Raw genomic sequence first — 23,967 nt, forward strand, 5'->3', positions numbered from 1 at the left:
TTCAAAGAAACAGCCCAAGGCGGTGCATTGGACGCCCAGCTGTCAGACCGCGTTTGATGCTCTCAAGGCGGCCATGTGCGCTGCCCCTGTACTACAGGCCCCTGACTACAGCAAGGAATTTGTAGTCCAGACCGATGCCTCGGAGTACGGGATCGGGGCGGTCCTCTCCCAGGTGGACGCCAAGGGCCTCGACCGACCTGTGGCCTTTATCAGCCGCCGACTGCTGCCGCGAGAACGGAGGTGGAGCACCATCGAGCGGGAGGCCTTCGCAGTGGTGTGGGCTCTCAAGAAACTCCGGCCCTACCTTTTCGGCACCCACTTCAAGGTCCAAACTGACCACCGGCCCTTGCGGTGGCTCATGCAAATGCGGGGCGAGAACCCCAAGCTGTTGCGCTGGTCCATCTCGCTGCAATGGATGGATTTCACTGTGGAACACCGGCCCGGCAACGACCACGCCAATGCTGACGGCCTGTCCCGATTCTTCCGCCTCGGCGAGGAGAACCCCCAAGGAGATGGGTGACTCTCCCTGCCTTCAGCTGGGGGGGACGCATGTGGGAGCCGGCCTCGTGGCGTGGTCCTGTTTCCCCGCGCTAAGCCGCACGAGGTCCCATGCACCTCGGGGCTCCTCCATTTTGGACTATACGTCACTCCACGTGACCACCTGTGTGACCCCGCTTCACCCGGCCTCTGTCCCAACGAGGCCCGACATCGAGGCGCCAACCCCTGGCCCGGGGGATACCACGTGAACCCTTGCCACTCCCGGCGGAGGGCAGTATCGATGGGACCCCCAACCGTCCTTCCACACCTAGGTGCGATCGCCCCACAGCTCTCTGGGGCCTGGCACCTCTCCTGCTGGGCGTCTGGCCGCTCCCTACCCGGCCTCTCCGCCCCCTCCGGGCGCAAGGGTCCGGACATCAAAGGGCTCCAGTCCTATATCTGGGGCGACCCGACAACAGGACAGCAGTTGTATCCTGGAGTCAAGAGCCCTGCTGATCGGATCGCGGCTGACCCTACGGAGAAAGACTCTGCCTGAAACTACCTGCTGAGCCCTGCTGACGACGTCGCGGCTCCATCGTGCTTACAAGACCTTCACGAACCTTTGGGGCCCTGCTGACGCCGTCGCGGCCCGACCTTGTTGAACTTGCCATCAGAGCCCAGCTGACCTCGTCGGGGCTCGACCAAAGCGGACCTACCACCGGAGCCCTGCTGACTGTGTCGCGGCTCGACCCAAGCGGAACTACCACCCGAGCCCTGCTGATGCCGTCGCGGCTCTCCACGTCCGAGCCGCTCTGAGACAGCATCCAAGGTCTGTCCCAGAGCCCCTCCCCCGTACCTGGTTGGTACTGAGACTGTCCCGCTACCCTATTCCTTTCGAGACATTGAGACTCTGACTGGATCTCTCGATCCCACTGTACAGATTGACCGTGCTCCTTGTTTATATAAAAGAACCAAGATAAGCAACTGATACCGAGTCCTGTGTGGTGGTGTTACTGAGCCTAGTACGATTATAGGAGAAGGACCTCTCCTAGGAGGCTTCTCAGCGGCGCTCGGCTATAACTTGGCGGTGGGAAGGTGCCGGAGTAGTCCCTCCGACTCCCCGGTGGTCCTCCCTCCAACAATGCTGAAACAATGTCAAACATTCACCCCAGTGCAGAGTTCTGGGCCTATATCCATCGTTTTTTTGCACACCATGCCATTCCAGTTTAAGTTTGCCCTAAGTGACCAAGAGAATGCCAAGCCGTTGGTCCATTGCTCGCTGTGTCACTGAATTCAAGCTAGCCTGGCTGATGAGGGGTGATACCCGGAAACCGGCCCCAGGATGTTTGTTTCTGGTCCAGGAAGGACCTGGGCTGGCAGTTCGGGCTGGACTGTTCTCATGAGGAGCCGGGTCAAGACTGATTTGCATATGGCTGGGTCCAAACTGGGGTAGCATAGTGAGCAAAATAACGATGGATTAAACCTAGATCTCTTGACTGGTGGTGGTGGTTAAAAAGTTTCATTGCTCTGGCCATCATCTTGTTGTGTTTGCTATGTTCGCCCTAAGTGACCGAGGGTGTGCCAGACATGGGTCTCTTGCTTGCTGTGCCACTGTTTTCAAGCTAGCCAGACTGATGAGGAGTGATACCCAAAAATCCGTCCCAGGATGCTTCTTTCCGGTCAAGGGAGGACCTGACCTGGCAGTTCGGGCTGCACTGTTCCCATGAGGAGCAGGGTCAAGACTGGTTTGCAGATGGCTGGGTCAAAACTGGGGTGGCATGGTGAACAAAAGTACGATAGATTAAACCCAGATCTCTTGACTGAGGATGAGTGGTGGAAAAGTTTCATCGCTCACTCTGTCATCTTGTTGTGTTTGCTATGCTGGCCTCCTGGGTCATATCTCACAGAAGCACTGAGATTGCTATGTAAAGCAGCTAAATGGTTAACTACATTGGCATCTAGTCCCAGCGAAAGCAAGGGGGACCATGGTTTGGACAGATCCACCGGAACAAGGACTAATCCATAAACACCATTACTATTGTTCCAAAATAGTAAAGGAGATACAAAAGGTAAATTGATGAAGGCTAAACAGGTTTGGGGAATGGTAGCAGTCTTATAGGATAAGCTACCATTGGTGTATGTACAGCATGCAATGGTTGATTAAAGTAAAAGGATTAATGCTAAAGGGATTGGTACAGCTGCATGAACAGAAGTGCAAACGTTTAAGGTTGCTGCTGTGATATGCTCTTAATCCAAGATAAATGCAGATATAATGGTGGCTAGACAGGCCACATTAACAGTAGAGAAGCCCTGTGAAGGAATCCCTGTTAGGTATTTCTAAGTCTAATTCACATCACTTCCCCCATGGATTTTTGTTTAGCAGTGGATTGGGGCTGGACATGTCCCAAATGAAATAATTCGGTTGCACCTCATAAAGGCAGCTTATTTAGGAACGACACCGACCCATTCAAACATTAGTGCTACATTATTAATGCCACATCAATTATATAGGTGGTCCTATGTGTCCAAATCTGCAAAAAATAATATACAGCAATATACTTTTTACAACATATGAAACTTTCTACTCCTGCAAGGCTAACTCTTACACCTCTTACGATATCAGATGAACCTTTGGGTGTCGTCTATCCGACCAAATTAGCTGTTGCCCACTGTTAACCATTATAAATACACATTGATTGCGATCAGCTCATTCTCTAGATTCCTGTGGGTTTTGACACAAAGGACTATGTAAAGTCAAAAAGAGCTTTATTTGATTTTAAAATTTGATAATCATAAAAGGAAGCACAGTTAAAATACATTCATATATTCCTACAGAAAGATATAAAAATTGACAATAAAAACATTTGTAAAAAGAAAATGTGCACAAATTAAAAAAGCTCAAGTTGGATTTTCAAATACATAATGCGTGATCATATGACAATTTTATCATACAAGGGTGTATACATTTTTCCTTTCTCTCTTTACACCACCTAAAAATTATGCAGCAATAAAACGAATAAAAAGGCAATTTTCAGGTACATTATTTATATTCGCATACCAATTTATAAAACAGAGATAAAGTTTTCCTTTCTCTTATGGCACCACTAATGAATAATGAAACAGCAGAATAAATAAGGTCAGACTCAAGGCTTAATAAAAACATATAAAGGCTTCCTGGTGTACTAAACAATTCTTAGATTGGAGTACCGAGCGCAGTAAACGTTTCCTAAGAAGATGATAAAATTTGCAAAACAAGATAAAGTGCATTGTTGTCTGGAAAGAGACACCGTCACATGGGCATCTAGGAAGTTGGTTTGACCACGTATCTCTTTTCGGGAAAGCTACAAGACGATGTGCTATGCCAAATCTAAACCTTGTTAAATAAAATCTTTTTGGGACATCAGAGACCATTTCAAGATAACCCTGCAGCCAAGGTTGCATGGGTCCCACAAAGTATGTAATTACTGAGACTTTCTGCCTTTCCTTGGTTTCTCTCATGTCAGTTAACTTGTTCTTAAAAATGCCTTTAATTTAATTCTTTTCGTACTTTAAGATGTTGGCTGGTTGTTTAATTTTAAAATCAGCTTATATGTCCTGCATTAGTCTATGAACCTGAGGCAACCAAGGAATTTTCTTAAAATTCTCAAGCCTGAGACAATCAGTAATGACTGCTCTGGAAAATTTCGTACCTACTTTACTCCAGATATTATAACAACCAGTAATCACACTCAAGTCTATTATATCTTCCATAAACTTTATATCCAGTTCCCTATGGGTAATTATAGTCGATGTGCGCAGTACAGCAAGTAACCTAGCAAAAAATAGATTTTCCTGACCTTGTAGCATAGTGTTTCCCCTTGCCCCCCAAAGTGTTGATCCTTTGACCAATTCTCGGATGGGCATATTTCCTACTTCCTTGCAAACCTAAACAGGGCCTAAATAGATCTTAAAAATTTCAATTTAGCTAATTCCAAATGCGGTTTCCATGAACCTGTACTTGAAAAGAGAATGCCCAAATAGGAGAATTTATTGACTTTGAGTAGTTTGTGGCCCCTTACAGAATGTATTTTCTTTTTAGGCCTACCACCACATACCATAGTGTAAGTCTTCGATAGATATAATTTTAGATCTTTCCTTTCCATAAATGCGACAAAGCCATTGATCAATTTTTGTAAACCGTTTGCGGTTCTGGACATTAGCATTGCATTATCGGCATAGAGGAGCACTGGAGTGGTACGGGGTCCAATTTTAGGAGCATCTGCATCCAAAATGTTGAGCTCTTTATCAATTTTATGAATATATAAAGAAAAGAGAGTGGAGGCCATCATGCATCCCTGTCTGATTCCTCTTTTAACGCTAAACCTCTTGGTGCATTCTTCCCCCTGCCCAAATCTGACACATGAGGTCATTGATGAATACATTTGGGATAGGTGAACCACTATATCTATTGGTGCACCCATGTCGGTCAAAGTTTTCCATAAGATTGAGTGGTTCACCAAGTCAAAAGCACTGGAAAGATCAGGAAAGCAGAGATAAATCCCTGCTTTGCTAATGTGTATTTACTAATAATGAGGTGCAAGTTTCAACATTACTCGGTGGTCCCAATATCTTCCCTGAAACCATATTGTACATCGGTTAAAATACAGTTCTTGGTCATCCACTCATCAAGTCTGTTCAAAATTACCCTCCCTAAAATCTTAGCAGAAGAGTCCAAGAGGGATATTGGGCGATAGCACCTTGGGTTCCCCCGTCTTCCTTTTTAAAAATTGGAACAATAATGGAATCAGTCCAAGTTTCTGGAATAAACCCCCTTCCCACGGCATTAAAAACATTTGTTAGGATCGGTGCCCATAATTCAATTAAATCTTTGAACACATCACCTGGGACCGCATCAGGGCCTGGTGCTTTCAAGGCAATGGATTTTCCGATGGCTACACTGACCTCGTTTACACAAAGGTATCCCCGAGTTAATTTGAGGCCTAGGAGGAATGGGGAAAGAAGATAAATACAATGGGAACAACCTGTTATCTGGCCTATCTAGTTTCTAAAATGGTAATTACTCAGACTGGACATTTCCCCATAACACAAAGTTGAGACTTTGTGCTATGGGGAAATGTCCAGTCTGAGTAATTACCATTTTAGAAACTAGATATGCTAGATAAGAGGTTGTTCCCATTGTATTTACACTGACCTCGTTCACAGAGATGGTTTGTAAGGGGGTTGTAAGACTCTATGATACTGCTGGGTATTTTAGACAGGAAAAACTTCCTTCAAAATATTCTACCCAAGTGAGTGGGGCGACAAGAGCTTCAACTTTTGATTCAGCTGCATCCAATAAGAAAGGGGAATTTATAATTTTCTAGAAGAGCTTGCTGTCTTTGGTTTTAGCTGCTTGTTCTAAGTCTGCCCACGTTTGTGCCCTCAATTCTTTTTGGTGTCTGGCTATTGCATGTTTTTATTCCACCCTTAAAGACCTAACTTCCATTCTGTCTCTTGGTGCTTTTTGCAGGGCCCTTTTTTATTTGTTATTTGCCTGTGTACAAAAGTGATCGAACCACCCCATACTGCGCTGTTGCTTGCTGGGTTTTGCCTTCTTCAAATTTCCACCTATAGTTGTGGTGATCCTACTAAAGGCTAAAATCAATTTATCTGGTTCAGGTTCCATTTCAGTGCAGAAATTGAAATAATCTAAATTACTTTTAACCAACTTCTCCAGAAATGGTGGGACATTAACTCTTGACCATTTCAAGCTAATAGCATTCTTTTTTACAATCTCAACTGTAGTAGGCATTTGATGCACCACCCGATGCTGAGTTGGCAAGTCCATTGTATGAATTAGTGGGAAGTGGTCACTATAGTAAACTGTGCCAATAGTTAATGTACTTGAAAAACTCTTGTTATTGCAAGCCATAAGAATGTGATCAATATTCAAAAAGTTGGAAACGGTCAGTATTAAAATCACCTACCCAGATGAGGGTCCACTCTCCATCGATATTCTTTGTGAATTTATCTAATTCTTTTTCAAGTGACGTTACCACCTCACAGCTCTTATTATTAAACACATTACTGTAAAAGTTGATTAAAACAATGGAATATTTTAAATTTGCCTTAAGTAAAACCAATTGAAAGAAGGGAGAATTGACAAAGGTCTTTTTGACAGATACCGGTGCCACAGTTGAGACCAGGATGGACAAGCCGCATTTAGCGCATCCATATATTGAGGAAATGGCTGGACTGTTTATGGCGATATACCCATTAATTGTATACTCCTCGGTGTGCCAAGTCTCCTGGAAGCATAATAAATCTGTTGTACATATGTAATTACACCAATTGGTAGTTGCTAATTTGCTTCTTACACCCGCTATATTCCATGATTTAAGAGAAAAGTGCTTCTTAGCAGTGTTTTCCTGAGGGTGCATCTTCCTATTTCCTTCAGCGGCACAGGGGGTACCTCCGATCCCATTTTGCCCTGTTTCATGCATAATACTACTGTGAGTTACACAACCGACCCCTTCATCAATGTTACTCCAGTGCATGTTGTGGTGTCAGTCCTGATCATCAAGAGACAGTAAAGGTGCAAATCTATTTGGAGATATAAATGGAACAGTTGGTCTAAGATTGCTTTGGATGACCACAGGTTTCTGTACCTGTGACCTCCATCGGGTCGCTTGTGGCTTGTAGAAATAAGCACGGGGGACACCTGTCATCATTTCAACATGGTGGTTAAGAGTCTTCCGTCGTTGCTGCAGATGAAAGAGGAGCGATTGTACAAGAACAGGGTTTCGGAAATTAATTATGACACAGATGCCCCTTTTTTATTTCCGGCTAGGGCCCACCAAGTTTATTCTCCTTACCATGATGGACTCAGCCTGTAATAAGTTTACATCAAATTTGTGCAATGACAGCCAATGCACCACTTTGTTTTTAAGCTATCCAGCTTTCTTTAGATCTCAGTTCATGCGTAGGGATATTTTTTAGCACTATTACATAGGGTGCTGCATCAGGGGTTAAGTGATCATCCTTGGCTGTTTGTGGTTGCAAGTTTCTACCCTCCACATTTTTCTGCTTAGTTGCTTTGTCCATACAATCCCTACTTGTCTCCCTACTATCACCATCAGTTGTTGTGTTGAGTTACTCAAACTAGTCATTGGGTTAAATGTGGGGTTCAATGCAGAAGGAGCCAAAGGGGCAAATGATTCCAGTGTATTTGTTGTACGAAGTAAGAGGATTAAAATGTACCCTTGTATTGTACTCATCGGTACCACAGCATCATTGCACTCCTTGGAACGTGTTTCGAGAACAGCTACTCTATCTTTAATATCCTTCAAGTCCTGCAGAACTTTATGTTCAATGTAGACCAATTTTAAGAATAATGTTTCCACCAAGGTTTTGAGACTAGAATCTGAAGTTTTTCCTGCAGGGTTATCATTTTCTTTAGTTTCAAGCAAACGGGAGCCAATAGTTTTTTGGGTTTTTTTCAGTAATTTTTCATTTGTGGAAACCCAGCGGCGGGATTTACTTTTTTTCATTTATGGGGAAGTAGGTTCAGACGTGTCAGTGAAGCCCTCAATTTTAAAGGGCATGTTTGATGTTTCATTGTGTTGACTTCTCCCTCCAATAAGTTGGGACTTTTTGGAACGTGTACTATGGCGTGTCCCAATACTGTATTTGCAGCTTGCTTTGCTGCTGCCAATTGCTCTTCCACGCTTAGAAGCTCATTTTCTATTAACCCAACTGCCCCTGTTAAGTAGTTTGTGATAGAATTAGTTGTCACTCCCATTATGCTCAGGAGAGTGTGGCCGTTCTTCAGGCGTCGGGAGGACTGATGTCACCTCTCGCGCCACAAGAGCACTGCCTGCTGAGGGAACAAGTCCCACCCCATCCAAATTGTCCAACAGCTACTGCAGGGGCCTCGGATGGCCCTTCAGGCGTTGGGAGGACTAACTTCACCTCCCACACCGCAAGAGCACTGCCTGCTGGGGGAACGACTCCCACTCCTGCCAAATGGTCCAACAGCCACTGCAGGGGCCTTGGACGGCCCTTTGCGGTATCCCACACTGCGGGAGAGTGTGGCCGTTCTTCAGACATCGGGAGGACTAACGTCACCTCCCGAGCCACAAGAGCACTGCCTGCTGCACTGCCTGCTGGGGTAACGAGTTCCACACAATCAAAAAAGGGGGAGATGAAGGTACTGGTTAGGTACCCGGGCGGAACGTATCTTGAAGATGCCCGGGTGCCAGTAGGTGTTATTAGACAGAGGTGTGCTTTGACAAAGGTATGACTACAAGCCCCTCTACCCCGGCAGACCATGAGGCATAGTATTGCCAAAGCATAAATACTACGAGTCAAATACTAAACCGTATGTATTTTGAATTGGGTGCTCACACATTAGGTGTGCATCCTCACTTTATTATAGGTTTTCACAAGGAGTGGCACGCATGGGGCTGGTCCCCGTGTGGTCCTGAAGAAGAGGTTTAGGGGATACCTCGAAACATGTTGACCGAATATTAGGGACTGTATACACATAACAGTTATATCTTTTCCCTACTATTTAACCCCTTTTTATCCTTACCAACTAGGAGCGAGAATAAAATATTAGCTCACTAGCTAGGCATTTTTAACATCACTTTCACCACTTCATGAACACTGCACTACATATTTCTTCACAAAAAAGTGCTCCTACGTAGTTCCGCAAGTCGCAGCACGCCCCAAGCAGCAGCTGTTTGGGATGGCCCCAATGATGAAGCATGTCACCTTGGGGCAACACTGGGTGAGTGATGGGACTCAAGAAAATAATTTTCTTTTCTTTGGACAGGGGTCTTTTTTTCGCGCATTCAGCGGAATCCCGATTCCCGTGGTTAGGTTTTTTGAGTCTGACATTTACAGATTTTTTGTGAACGTAACGAGTTCCACCCCAGCCAAATTGTCCGACATCTACTGCAGGGGCCCCGGACGGCCCTTCATGGTATCCTGCGCTGCGGAAGAGTGTGGTCGTTCATCAGGCGTCGGGAGGACTGACGTCTCCTCCCGAGCCGCAAGAGCACTGCCTGCTGAATTGCCTGCTGAGGTAACGAGTCCCACACCAGCCAAATGGTCGAACAGTTACTGCAGGGGCCTCGGACAGCCTTTCGCTGTATAATAGAAGACTTGCAGTGCATACTAGCGATGGGAGCAGTTGAACCTTTTATTCAGACAATGGCCCAGTGTTCACCACAAAAGCATTTTCTGATGCTATGTCTACTCTTAAAGTTCACTTGCTATTCTATTTTTTTTTTCCAATACTTTTTATTAAATTTTTCAGTACACAAGTATCAACGTAGGAGGTAACTACAAACAGCTTCTTGAGGCATACCAGTCCAATATTTAATACGTCACATTCTGGCCATGAAGTATACATATAATTTGGCGGGCAATTGCCCCTGCAGGCCCCAGCAGTGTAACAAACAACCTCCCAATTTCTCCCCCAGTGTTGCCCTTGCCCCACCCCCAAACTGAACCCAGCGATGTCTATTTGTCATCACAAGTCAAAGTCTTCAAAAACTTTCTATGGACCCCACGATTTCTCATATTTTTGGGGCATCCTCTACCTTGATATACCAGTTTCTCGGCCCTCATGCAACAGTCTGTGTTGGATTGAAATTCATGTAGTGCTGGGACCACAGTGCATCCCCATTTCCTAATCAGATCTCAACAAGTACCCATCAGGGACACATTACAGAAAAGAAGTGTGTACCGGTCCAATGCTTGTCCTGCCCAAATTCGTAAAGCCACGAGTTGTGGAATGACTTCCACCATTATGTCCAGTACAGTCCAGATATGTATACAAAAAAAGGGGTGAGTTAGAGGATAAGGGCTGGGGCCACCCTCCAAGGACAGTAATACATAGAAAAAAAGGACCCAAGCTTACTTTGGGGAAGTTCTTATACCTTCACAAGGGAAAACAAAGAAGATTTCAGTACAGCCGATATCCCACCCTGACCCAATGCTCCCGGATCCTTGTACAGCTCCAGATTATGTGTAGCAATGTGTCTCAATATCTACAGACCCCCGTGCAGAAGTCATTATCGCTTCCACCTATACGGAACAGTCTGGAATGTTAAAGTATGCCCTATGGAGCACTTTCAACTGGATCAATTGGAAACCTGCCCTTATTGCCAGCTCACGGGGCTAGAGGCACGCCGAGCCCCTGTCATCGTCCTCCAGTCTCTCCAAGTCTCTCTGTCCCATTTTTAGGTCTCGCCTAGCGATGCATCGCATGCGCTGCTCGCTTGTGAGACTATTGTCGTTGGTTTCGCTTCGGAAGCGGGGTGGAAGCACCACCCATGCTTCTGATTGGCGCACTTCAAAAATGTGCGCTTTTAATTGGAATGGAGGCATGTTTGTACCCTTCCTGTCTCCTGTTTGCCGTGCCTGCCGGGACAGGAGATGTGCACGCGTACAGTGCGCACGCATGGCGTGCTCCGACTTTCTCCTCGCAGGCGTCTCTTTTGATCACAGTGTTTCAGCACAGCGCACGCATGGTGCGCTATCACTTTCTTTTACTCCATATTGAAGAGCAAAGTCTTCTTGCTTGGATTTCATACAGCGGTCGTCCTTTTGATCACGGTGTTCCCCTTCTCTGAGAGGCTTGCGTCGGGTCCCACCACCACAAACCAGGGCTTGTTCAATAATCAGCCGCAGCTTTACCCAGTAGCGGTATCTGGAACCTGTGAGTGACAACCGAGGAAAGGTGATCTGGAGCTGAATAAGCAGAGTCGGCTCAGGGCCCGGTAAACTGTGGCCTTCTTTTGCCCTGAACTCCCGCCGGAGAGCCTGCCTGGCCCTACTACTGCCGCTATCTGCTTTCAGCTGCACGAGGAGGGGGACCGTGGAACCCCAGGCTGCCCGGCGGGATCAGAGCCCTCACCCTTGGAGAGCTTCAGCGACAAGGACAGCACCAGCCCCGACACAGAGCCTGCTACTTACACAAAGCCAGCAGCAGCACCGAGGACAGCCCCTGGGCTCCTGCCCCCTTAGCCGTGTGCCAGCCCGTGCCTCGAGCCACAGGGAAATAGCGCTGACCCACCCGAGGAGGTTGCCACTCCCCCACCATGTCCCCCAGTGAGGCTGGCACCCTTCTGCTTGCCGATGACACCACGCAGCAACAGCAAGAGGAGTGGGTGCTGCTGGACTTGGCAGGCACCCCTTGCTCTCCAGGGGGTTCCTTGGATGAGAAACCCCCTGATCATGCCACAGAGGTCACCACCCCCACACAATGGCTCCATCAGCAGTGGTGGCCTGACACCCGGCTGGACTGAGTTATCCCCCAGTTCACGTGTCTTCAAATATCCCTCCCCCAACTCGGTAAAGCCCTATCCACCAATCCACCTCTACTACATATAAACCACCACCCGCCAGCTCAGCTCACCCAATCACTCTCCCAGTGGCTTACCTGGACAGAGCCCGCGCTTCCAGCGTCGCCAGCAGGAAGGGCTCAACCTGAGGCGGGGCGCGACCACCCCAGACAAACACAGAGGGCCCAGAAACCGGGCCAGACTGTCCCATAGCCGCTCAGCAGACTGGACCGAGGAGTTATGCAGAGGCTCCCGGATGCGCAGGCAGCTCCAGGAGGGCGAGGGCAGCATCCCAGAACTTTTGGAGCACTCTGGCCTGGGTGCCGAGAGCCTGCCCACCCTGAGCAGGAAACACTTAGTGGCGCTGGCCGGCAACGACGCATTCCCACATGTCTTCTCTGGTAAGTCTTCTTGGCTATCACGTGTAGGTACTGGGCTTTGGCTACATTACACCAGCCATAACTTACAGTACAACTCAACTTTCTTTTGGCTCGAATCCTTCTCACTGCCCAATACCAAAGGGAAAGTATGAGTAATGCCTTAGAAGTGAAACAAGCAGGGAGTTTCAGTCCTAGTGGTTCAGTGGATAAATCCCTAAAAACAATTGATGCCAGAGAAGCTATGGGAGTGATTTCATGGATTATACTGTGAGCATGTCAAACACCCTTAGAGTCAAAAAGAGAAATGTTGAGGTATCTGAAATGCACAAATGCACTGCTGCACATTTTATTTTTTGCCGGACTGTGAAAACATATTTGAATTTTTTGCTTTCTTTATAAATGTATGTTACAATATTTGTGTAGCACGAACCTAGCTCGAAACCAAAAAAGACCGGATCACAAGGCTTTTTTAGTATAAAATAACTGTGGTTCAAGTCCTAGATGCTAAAAATGATAGCTTCCTTGGTATGATATGAAATTAATGAGTGATATTCTAAAAATGTATAAGATTTCGTTTTTTTTTAAAACCATGGAGTGAGGGAAATTAAGGTGTGAGGAAAATTAGTGTAATTTGCTTTTGCGTAATTAATAGAGCAATGACAAACAAAAAGAATAAGCATAAGGAAATAATAGCAGGAACAGAAGGAACAAACTAGGAACAATTAGAAAGGGAGCAGCCCAGAGGCTGCACTTTGCCATTTACAATGCCAATAGCTCAAAATCACACAATTGCGAGACCTATTGCGTTGCAAATGCTTGTTCCCTTAGGGGCATATTACTAAGGACAAGCGATAATTATCGCTAAACGCGCTTAGCGCGATTTAAATTATCACCGGCTAGTGCTGGATTCCATCACCGTGTCAGCGGCGTATTAGCAACGCTTAGCTGACAGGCGATGTGAAATCCTGCGATAATGAGCATTAGCGTGTGAAATCCTGCGATGATTTCACAGCGCTAATGCCAAGCTTGGTAATAGGGGAGTGTGGACTCAGCCTTACAATCCACCTCCCATAGGCATAAATGGTAAGTCAGGTTTTTTTCTGCCATTGGAATCATGCGATAATGGGGGCTTAGCGTGCGTTTTGTTATCGCTCGCTGCCCAGGGGCAGCATTGTTGATACAGCGATGTTGGTTTTGCGATCATTTTACATGTTGACTTAGAAGGGAGCGCCTACTTTGCATCTCATTAGCGATGTTTATCGCTGTCATGAGATGTGTTACGAAATTGGCTGCTAACATGCGCTAAAGCATGTTAGCGCCACCTTCTTAATAGGGCGATAAGAATATCGCCGCTGTAGCGGCAAAAAGTGCAGCTAAAGCGGTGATAATGCAAAGGTGGGAGACTATTCTGTAGCAACATGTATGTAATATAATTGGGACACCACATGGCTGGTCAGAGAGGCCCTCAGCACTCTGTTTTCCAGCGGTGTCTCGTCTGGTACCTCATTCAGCAACTCGTTTTATTCCTCAGAATGTGTGTTAGCCGCAAGTACCGCAGATATTGACTTCCCTTCAACTCATACTGCTTTAGTAGTTTGGAGAACTGTATTATCCTTTTGTCTCACTAGACATCCCCTACCTTTGATATACCAAGTAGGTCCCACTTTTTATGCCCCTCAGTTATTTTGTTCTTTCAGCATGTCGGATTCCCACACTGGAGTCTCCATCGTCACTTTTTCATCCAACCCAGGGTGTCTGTCTCCCACTTCCATATTTTCATCAATATGGCAGTCGGTATGTGCAGCAGAATCTGCCCCTTCGCCTCATAAAGGCGTCGGATGTACCCCTCCGGGTGCAGGACCGATCTATCTACTCTCAATGAAGGTTCCTGTTGCGAGGAGGAAGCCCAGTCATGGATCAGCTGCAGCTGAGTTGCCGAATAGTACAACCACAGGTTGGGAAGGGCGATTCGACCCTCCAGGCTCTATCCCATCAATGTTTCCAGGGCTATTCGTGGCATTCCTACATTCCACAGAAAGGTTCTTGTCAACTCATCCACCGACCAGAAAAACCCATCTAGAACCTCAAACAGTGTGTTCTGGAATACCTATAAGAATTTCGTTAGGTAAATCATTTGATATAGGGCTGGCCTTCCCAGCAGATATAGTGGGAGTCCCCGCCAGCGTCCAGCATCTTCCTTGTATTTCTCTGTGATTCTAGTGAAGTTTTCACTAAGAAATACCTCCCAATTCATGGTCACAAAGATACCCAGATAAGTGAATCCAGAGGGTTCCCATCTCGGAGGATAGCTCTAACCCCTCTCCGGGTCATCATGGGAGAAAGGATATGCCACTAACTTGTGACAGTTGATACAGATCACAGAATGGGATGCAGACACCTGCAGTATCTTCAGGAATCTCAGCATGGAGCGTTCCGGGTCAGCCAGAAAGAGCTGTATTTAATTCGCATATAGGGAGATAACATCTTCTCACTCCGGGTCCCATCTCAGACCACCAAGGACATCCTTTTGTTTCCACATGGTCAGTGGCTCAATCGTCACTGCTGTATGCCTCTACCCAATCCTAACTCCGCTGAGAATGCCCCATTGACCTCTGCCCTGGCTATTAGATCGGTATATAGTAGCCTCACCCAGGACAAATACCACGGGTCAATTCCCATCTTATGCAGAATCACCATCATGTATGGCCATTCCAGAGAATCACTCGCGTTTTCAGCATCTAAGGCTAACAAAATGACTGGTTCATCCCTGTGATCCCTGTGCACTAAGCACCCGGCAAGTCACCACAGGTTGTGCCTTGTCACCCTGTAGAGCCTAAAACCCGACTGGTCAGGGTCTACTAGTGAATCAGCCACCTGCATCAAACAGTTGCCAAGCCTTTTGCCAGAAGCTTGGCCTCCAAGTTCGGCAACAATATTGGCCTATGGGAGGCACAGTCCTCGAATGGCTTCCATTACTTTACTTCCAGAACAATCATCACCCGTCTCAACTCGCATGGTAGGGTACCATCCATTCTTGCCCTGAGAAACATATGCCGCATTGGGCCCACTCAATAAGACCCAAAGCATCTGAAGAATTCCAATGGCAGGCCATTCGGGCAGCTGGATTTTCACGCTTTAATTTGAGACTGCGCCTCAGAAATGTCAGTCTCTGTAATGTCTGGTTCCAACCATGCCCTGCTATCCACCCACGTGTTCTGGAGATCCTTACTGGGTCCCTCACCTGTCTTCCTGTCCGTGCCCTGTACAGCACCTCCAAGTAGGGTGCAAGGGCCTGTGCCACCGCAGCCAGGGTTTTGACTGTCTCCGGACTCAGTCTTGACTGCCTGCATCCATCGCTTCCCCTCCTCTTTTTTCGAAAGCCTGGCCAGGAGTTTCCCTACCTTATTGCTTGCCTCATAGAGATTTCCCTGCTGTGCACGAAATTGGGCCCTCACTTCTTGCTGGACGTGCACCATCAAGTCCACCTTAAGTCCCTCGATTCCTTGAGCCATCTGTAGGGATGGAAAGCCACATAGTCTACTTCCCACTGCAACAATTTAGACTATCTCCGGTCTGTTCCTTTCTCTCTTCTTCTTTCCTGTCACCAGCACAATAAGTTGAACCCTTATAGCTATCTTGTAGGCTTCCCTGAGAACCACCTCCGAGACTACTGTACTCCGGTTTTCATGTAAGCAATTGACCGTGGTTTGAGTAATCATCACCCTTGTATTCCAGTCAGTCAATTCACAGGGATCAAGCTTTCATTCTCCCCTCAACCCTGGCTCCTGGGATGCCCATCTCTATGTGTGAGATTATGGGTGAGTGGTCTGATATGCCTCGTTGCAAAAATGTGGTTTGTGGAAATTGATACGCGTGGTGACATTGTATCAGTGGGTGGACCAGTGCAGACACAGAGCGCATTGTGTTAGCTGCAAATCAGTATTGGCATAGCCCCAAATGTTCCTCGCGCCACTGATCAGCCATATCCATCACTTCCAGAAACTGGGATAGACATAAGTTTGCCTGGGGCATCTTCCCTGAGGCACCCTGTCTATCTCCCCATGTACAGTTAGATTAAGGTCTCCTCTAATGAGGAGCAAGACCTTTGGCAGTTCCGTTATCCAACCCCCTAGTTTGACCAGCCTCACCAACTGCAGACCCATAGGGAAATAATACAACACAAACACCAGATCTTCTCCGTTCCACCGCCCATTCACTGCTATGTGACAACCCAGGTCATCCACCCACGACCGAGTGACCTGCAATGAGAGGAATTTACGGGCTAGGATTCACACTCTCCTGGATCCCCTAGAGAACCCTGCATGGGCCGACAGTTTGTACCTGCTGTGGTTCAGGAAATGTAGCAGTTACCAATTACTGAGATTCTTGTAAAGGGAAATATCTGGATCCTGCCATTCAAGTTCCAGGAGAGTATTTTCAGGGTTAAACCAAGTGGTACCTGGTAGGGTGAGTGTTCCACCATTCAATAGTTTTTGTGGGCTTCAGTCGCTTCTCACGGTCCAACTGGATTTGTTTCTTGCACCTGCATGCCTCAACCAACATCCCACCCTTTGATCCCCACCCCTCTACCTTGTGCTGCTGATATAAAACTACATATCACCCAATGCCCGAGGAATCTGTCATCTTGCATCTTGAACCTGTGCATCTTATTATCAAAATTCAATGTCGTACACAGAAGTTCACCAAGGTACAGAGGGGAGTGTGGCCCTATGTAACAGCAGTTAGCATCAATAGCAGAAAACTTACCACTTTTGATGCTGGGTATGACCCATGGTTTCTTGCAGCAAGGCTGCCCCAGGCTGTCAGCCCTTCAGCCCAAAGTGTCTGCGATCATTGGGGTGACCACCGGGAGTGCTGTTTCATTTAGGTTCCCATTAGAGTCTTTGGATTCTCTCAGTGTGTCCTCAGTCTTTCGCCAGGGCTAATCACTGATTTCCAGAGTTGAGGGACTTTTGGTGCTGTATATCTGCAACTACTTTGGCCCTCTCCGTCTCTACCTGGGCAGCACTCAACAGTCGATCCCTGCCTTTACCTTTTCCTTGGCCCATCTCTCTCTGCCCACAGTCCCAGGCCTCGCAGCTGATGCAAAGAAATGGGATTCATCTTGGTCAATGATTCGCGACTTTGCTGGAAAGAACAGTGTGTATTTCAGGTTCAGTGTTCTCAGGTGGCATTTCGTAGCAATGAAGGCTTCTCTGTGGCATTGCACTGCGTTGGTGTAACTAGGGTATGTACTCACAGTGCTCTGTTCAAGTTTGCATGGGCCGTATGTGCAGGCCACGAATAGGATGTTGTCTCTGTTTCTGCAATTCAAGAGTCTGGCCACCACCCATCGGGCGGTGCCCCTGGTATTGACAGTTTACCTGGCACGCTGTGGGCCCTTTTGACTGTGAACATGTTGGATGCCTTACCGCCAACACTATAGACAATAGCCAGTCCTCCAGAGACAGCTCCATGCCATGGCCCTCGGAGTGTTCTGGGAGCCCCACCAGCTGCACATTGATGCTCTGTGACCTACCCTCAGCATCCTCTACATACATCAGGAGCTCGGCAATGTTTTTTTGCATTACGCACAGCTTAGTATCAGTCTCTACTATTGTGTATTGCATCTGGGCTAGCAAGGACTCAATCTTATCTATTTGATCCACCAGTTTTTCATGCTAAGCCCTCTGGTCATCAAGTCAAGGGCCTTCACGTCAATTTTACTTTGCAGCGCTGTTTTAATGTCTCGTATGGCCTCTATAGGCATTGCTGTATGGGCCACCAACCCTTGGTGAACCTCTGTCCAACCAGGGCCATGCGGTGTCTCTGAGCCGAGGGGAATCAAATGTAGGCTCACATTTTTTTTGTCTTTTGTGACACCATCGCTGTGTGGGGCCTAGCAACCAATATATCCCTCCTTGGTCAACTCCAGGAATATCCGTGTCCCTTCCTTAAAGTCCCTCACCATGCCAGCATCACTGTCACACCCTGATTGTGCATGGGGCATCCATGTCTTATGGGCCGTTCTCTATGGGATCTGCTGCCCCCCCACCCCGGACCCTGGTCACCTCAACAGCTGACCCCAGAGAACCCAACCACTCAGCCCCCGCAGGCTGGAAGGACCCGAGCAGCAGAACAGGCCAGGCACCAGGTGGACAACCATGGCCCCGCTGCAGCCCCGCTGCAGCCACAAGCACCACCCAGCTCACCTTCAGTAGCCGGACAAGCTCTGCCTTTACCTCGGGGCAGTCGCGCCGTCCAACATTCTGCACCCCCTCCTTTCAGGATCTTCAGGCAGTAGTCTACAGGTCCCCTCCGCCGGTCAGAGTCGCAGCAAGTCTGTGCCCCCAGTGGCTCCACCGTCAGCCACGTAATACTGCTGTGGCTGCCAGCCTTAATCCAACTGCAGCAGGCATCACCATCTCGGCCACCGTAAAGGCCCGGGCACCCGAGTAATGACTCAGACTTGATATCACGGCAGGCCACTCCAACCCGCAAGCGTTTCCTCTTAGGGGCCCTGGAGAGTCCCCTCACTGGTTACTGCCATGGTCATGGTCCGTGGACTACAGGACAAATGTATCCATCAGGCCCGAGGGTGGAGCTTCAGGCTTATGTGACCGGCTCCATTCTCAGCTGGGCATGCCCTCACCTGGTCTTCTTAAATTTGTTCTATCTGAAGTCAAACCGAATCATTGAGAGAGACAATGACATGCTTAAAGAATCCTTGACTCCAAGGGGATTGGACAAAGTATTGTTATGGTACAACAACCTATATATACTATATATAGCTCGGCAACCACAAAGTTTACTGAGAGGTGTATTAGAATGTAGCACACTGTTCAAACTTTAATTTAGGGTACCCATGTTTGTACCTGAATTATTGCTTGCTAGAAAGGTATTGTCACAATGTGATTCATCTGATTCATGTGTCAAGACTTGAGAGACATATTGCAAATGAGAGGAATATTCCTGATTCTGCCTCAGAAGGTAAAGCTGCTGCCGGGTGGCTCCCAAAACTGAGAGAATCAGTCCAAGACAGGATTCCTGCAAAAGCACCCTTTTGACCATCATACCAACCACTTGTTCCAGTTTGTGTGGTAGAAGCCACTAGGACCATAATCCTGACACCATTACCTGATGCTATAAAAAATAGAAAGTGACAATTAAGCAAATTAAAAAGAATTATGTGGCAAATTCTGTTGAGCACTCCACCACCACTAACAAGAAGTTCGAAATTGGGTTTTTGGTTGGAAGAGGTATGCACGCTGTCCAAGCAGGAACCACAATCATAGCCAGGGTAAATCACTAACACAGCCTAAATTAACCTGCGCTCACCCTTTGGTAGCTTAGCACAGAGCAGTCAGGCTTAATTTAAGAGAATGTGTAAAGTGTTTGCACAACACTTCAAACAGTAAAACAGTGAAAACACCTCAAACTATAAATCCACACCAGTTTAGAAAAATAGAACTTAAACCGAACAAGAACAAAACAACACAAATCCAATAAGTAGAACATGAGATATGAATTTTTAACAAATGAACTGTAAAATGGAGCTTAAGTGATGCAGGTCCAGTCCATCTAATCCAGGTAGGGGAACACAAGCAGGAGAGTGGCACAGCAAGGTAGAAGTCCAGCAAAGCAGCAGTCTAGCAGAGTGGCAGCCCTTCAGCAGCACAGCTGTTCTTCTTCCTGGCAGAGTCTTCAGAGGTCCAGAAGTGTACTGAAGTTGTGGTGCCAGAGGTCCAGTACTTATACCCAGTTGTGCCTTTGAAGTGGGAGAGAATTCAAAGAAATGTCTTTGAACTGCACAGCGGTTCTCTCATCCTGCCCTGTCTCCAGACTTACTACAAGGGGTATACAACCCTTTGTGTGAGGACAGGGCACAGCTTATCAGGTGTAAGTAAGAGGCTGTGTACAGCTCCTCCCTCCCATCTTGACCTGGATGGCCCATCAGGATGCAGATGGCCCATCAGTCACACCTAAGCTCCCTTTGTGTGTGGCTCTCTAGAGGGACTGCACAGTCACATACCCCAACCATGTATTCAGAGACAGACAGCAGGCACAGAATGGCTGCTAAAGTAAGAAAATGTCAACTTTCTAAAAGTTCCATTTTCAGACTTGCAACTTAAAATCCAACTTTACCATTAATTACGATTTTAAATTGTGAGTCCAGAGACACCAAACTTGAAAAGTCTATCTCTTCACAATTGGGAATTACACTTAAAAGAGATAATACGGTAATCCCAATGTTATCCTTTAGGAGAGATAGTCTTTTCCATAGTGAAAAACGAATTTGGGAGTTTTTCACTACCAGGGCATATAAGACTTAAAAGTACATGTCCTGACTTTTAAATACATTGCACCCGGCCCTCTGGATTACCTAGGACCTACCTCAGGGTGACATATGTATTAAAAGGGAAGGTGTAGGCCTGGCAAGAGTTTATTTTGCCAGGTCGAAATGGCAGTGTAACTGCACATACAGACTCTGTTATGACAGGTCTGAGACATAGTTAGAGGGCTACTTAAGGGGGTGGCGAAAAGTGTGCTGCAGACCCACTAGTAGCTTTTAATGTATATACCCTCCACTGGGCACATGTAATACACATTACTAGGGACTTATAAGTAAATTAAATCTGCCAATTAGGGATGAGACAATATTACTATGTTTAGAGGTGCGAGCACAAGCACTTTAGCACTGGTTAGCGGTTGTAAAGTGCACAGAGTCCTAAAGCCAGCAAAAAAACGAGGTCAGAAAAGAGGAAGGAGTTGCAAAAAGTTGGGGGTTGTCAAGTCTAACACAAGGTGTCTCCAGATTAGTCCAATATGTCCTCTCCTTATTCTGCATTTATCCTGTGAAGAGATCAGCTAAGTTAAGATAGTCACTCCAATTGAAGGGAGTGCTGAATCTTCAGCTATACCCACATCAAATCCTGATTTGAATAAAGCAGTGACTTCAACCACTGAACGTGCTTTAACATCAATTGCATCTGCACATGACAAACATCTGCACCAGTAAAAGGTGTTGTCACATCGCATGAGGCTGCATTGTCACAGGATGATCCTGATGCTGAAGAAACCAGGCTGGCTTTCTTTCATCTCTCCCAGAAACACTAACACACGAAATCAGTGTATGGTTCATCACAGATAATCACATGTAGCTGGGGAACTTGTAGGTGCATTCACCTACCATGGTCCTATATTCGGATTGTTTTGCCAGTTTATCATTCCTTTGTGAATTACAATGCTGATAATTGTCCTGAGGTTGGCGCATGGGTGCTACCTTCCAGAATCATTTTAATTATTTCCTGTGTTACAAGAGGTGCAGCCACATTCATCTTCGCATAGTGCACTAAGGAGCTATCCTGGTTATCCTTTATCCAATGGCATTTTTGGGAATGGTGTTCTATATTAAATAGTGGAGGCAAATTAAGTGGTAAAAATCCCACATGTTTTGCTCATTTCATTGGATAAGGTTATTACTTCAGGCCCTTTCGCGAGTCTGTGGGACGTAAAGTTAATGAGCTCTTAGGTGATGTTAATACCTATGCTTCACCCAACAATGGAGATCCTTATCTTGATGCGAAAGAATATAAAACATGTTTTGAGTTCATCATTATGGACATAGCTGTATTCATCAATCAAGAAGCCAATGCGAACTACATAATTTCAATCAGTGGAAACACTGTGGAACGCTTGAGATGACAGCTCTAGAACCTTCCAAGAGAAGCTTATATACTTCATAGAAGCTTATTTTCGTTTGTAAGATCCTGAACTGTTGCTTATAGTACTAATCAGACGACACAGAGCTATATAGTCTCCTCAGTTTCTTGAATTCATCTTAGAACAAGGTTAAGCATGTGAAATGTTATGATTTGTCTTAATGTACCTATGGCTAGGGCCCCTAGAATTATGCGGCAGGGGAGAGGCACATTTTCCAGCAGGAATGAGTAAATTATGGGGCAAGGCAAAAGTGACCGCTAGTCAAGCTCGTCAAAGGGCCTTCCATGAGCAGCAACACGCGTTGCTGTGCTTTTTGTAACTCTTGAACTGTATGAGTGTAAGAGAATTTTTTGGGGGTAAAATCTGCAGATTATCCAGTTGATGGTAGATTATGTGGTAAATGCGGCACATATATAATTTTGCGAAATAAAGCCACGGCCGCACAATCACATAATTCCACTGGCCCTCACTATAGAAGCCATTGCCATTTTCTTGCCATTCTTAACTAAGGTACCAGATGAAAAAGTAAATTTACTTACATATATGCCTAAATGCTCACGTCCATACTTTGGAAATGGTAATGCGTTAACATGTGCAGTTACCTATTATTAATCTATTGCTCATCTCTTTGCCCCTGCTTCTAGCCCAATAAAGCATTAGCAATGTGGCACACTTACAGGCATTTTAACTGAGTTCTTGTTTTGTTATTCCATGTTGTACAATGAACATCTTAGCTGAACCATCCTAGTACGTGTGGCCTTATTCTGAAGTTGGCACATGAAAGAAAGGATTTCAGAAAGGAGTAGAGTCAGTTCTTGTTGGTGATACATTTATCTGTCTTGCAAGGTCTTTTCACATTCTTCCCATGAGAAGAGCCTGGCACCTACTCATCAGTGCCTATCTGTATGTTTCAGTTGCATTGTGTTCTCGCTTACTATTGCTTGCATTAAGAAAAAGTGTATAAATGTAGCACCAGAATGTATGGATTTTAGCATTACATGCTCCAATTGATCAAGGGGAAAGTTCTGCTCCGTTGAATAGGCAATTGCCTTGCTTATTTTCAAAGCTTGCTGGCTATTTTTGTGTTGAACCATGCTAGGCTTTTATGCGCTTTCCCAAGTGATTGTTTTTTTTTTCGTTTTCTTTGCACAGACTGTTCTGTTTCTGACATGCATTCTCAATCAAATGTCTAACTTTGTAAGCAAGAAATTCTCAAGTCGCGTGCTCAGGTCTGAAAGTTTACATTTCTGTGTCCTTTTGAAGGTTCAATATGTGTAACATCTCACGTTCTATCTCTGCACCTGCTTGCATCATCTTTGTATCGGTATTGAGCATATGATCGCCATAGAAGCGTTGTATGAAAACATATAAATGTATTTTGTATATTTGTTCATTTCAGCGTCTGGTCAATAGGTGTTGGGAAGGCCCGTGTGTCACCAGGTTCTGTGATTCACAGATTGATTTTTTTCTTTTCGCTGGTAAACATTTTCAGCCTTTGTTTACCTGGTTGAGCAGATTTTTTCGACAAGCATCCTGGCATGATACTAATCCAGTAAAAAGTACCTGGGACGCTCTATACTGTCAGATTAAGGATTTGATACATTATTTCATGCATGTGTACCAGACAGCATTTATTTTTCTTACTGAAATTGTTCAGCAAGCTACAGCCTGGGATTGGCATCCCTAAAGTTTTTACAGATTCCATTAGCTCCATGGAATAAATATACACATTTTTCCAATCGAAATGGGGAAGAGCCTTGACTATTGATACGATAGGGCTTTAAGTGGGCCGGGTCCTGCCGGTACTCAGCACTGCCAGTTCTTAGAAGCAGGCGCCGAGACAGGTCCCTATCGGCCTATCCATTTTCGTCCTCACTCTCAGAAAGGGAAAATAACTCTTAACTCTGCAGCAGGTCACTGTTTTTGTTGTCACTTTAATTTTTTTGTAGTTCTATATTGCAAAACTCGAAGTGCTTTACATGAGCACCAGCAAGGACATATTCACTTTTTATTTGTAGGCACAGGCGATTAAGTGATTTGTCGAGAAACACAGG

General features: G+C 46.1%; 1 protein-coding gene across 1 annotated transcript in view; it reads left to right on the plus strand.

Annotated features, from left to right (window-relative positions):
- LOC146861540 (uncharacterized) overlaps nt 1-21,895 on the plus strand; it is a 102,837-nt gene extending 80,942 nt beyond the window's left edge. The window contains exon 4 of the mRNA XM_085646250.1: nt 21,679-21,895. Within this exon, the coding sequence (XP_085502376.1) occupies nt 21,679-21,895 (217 nt within the window). The remainder of the gene's footprint in view (nt 1-21,678) is intronic.
- Nucleotides 21,896-23,967: the final 2,072 nt, after the last annotated feature.

This window comes from Triturus cristatus, chromosome 3_1, assembly GCF_964204655.1.
Source record: "Triturus cristatus chromosome 3_1, aTriCri1.1, whole genome shotgun sequence".
Lineage (NCBI taxonomy): Eukaryota > Metazoa > Chordata > Amphibia > Caudata > Salamandridae > Triturus > Triturus cristatus.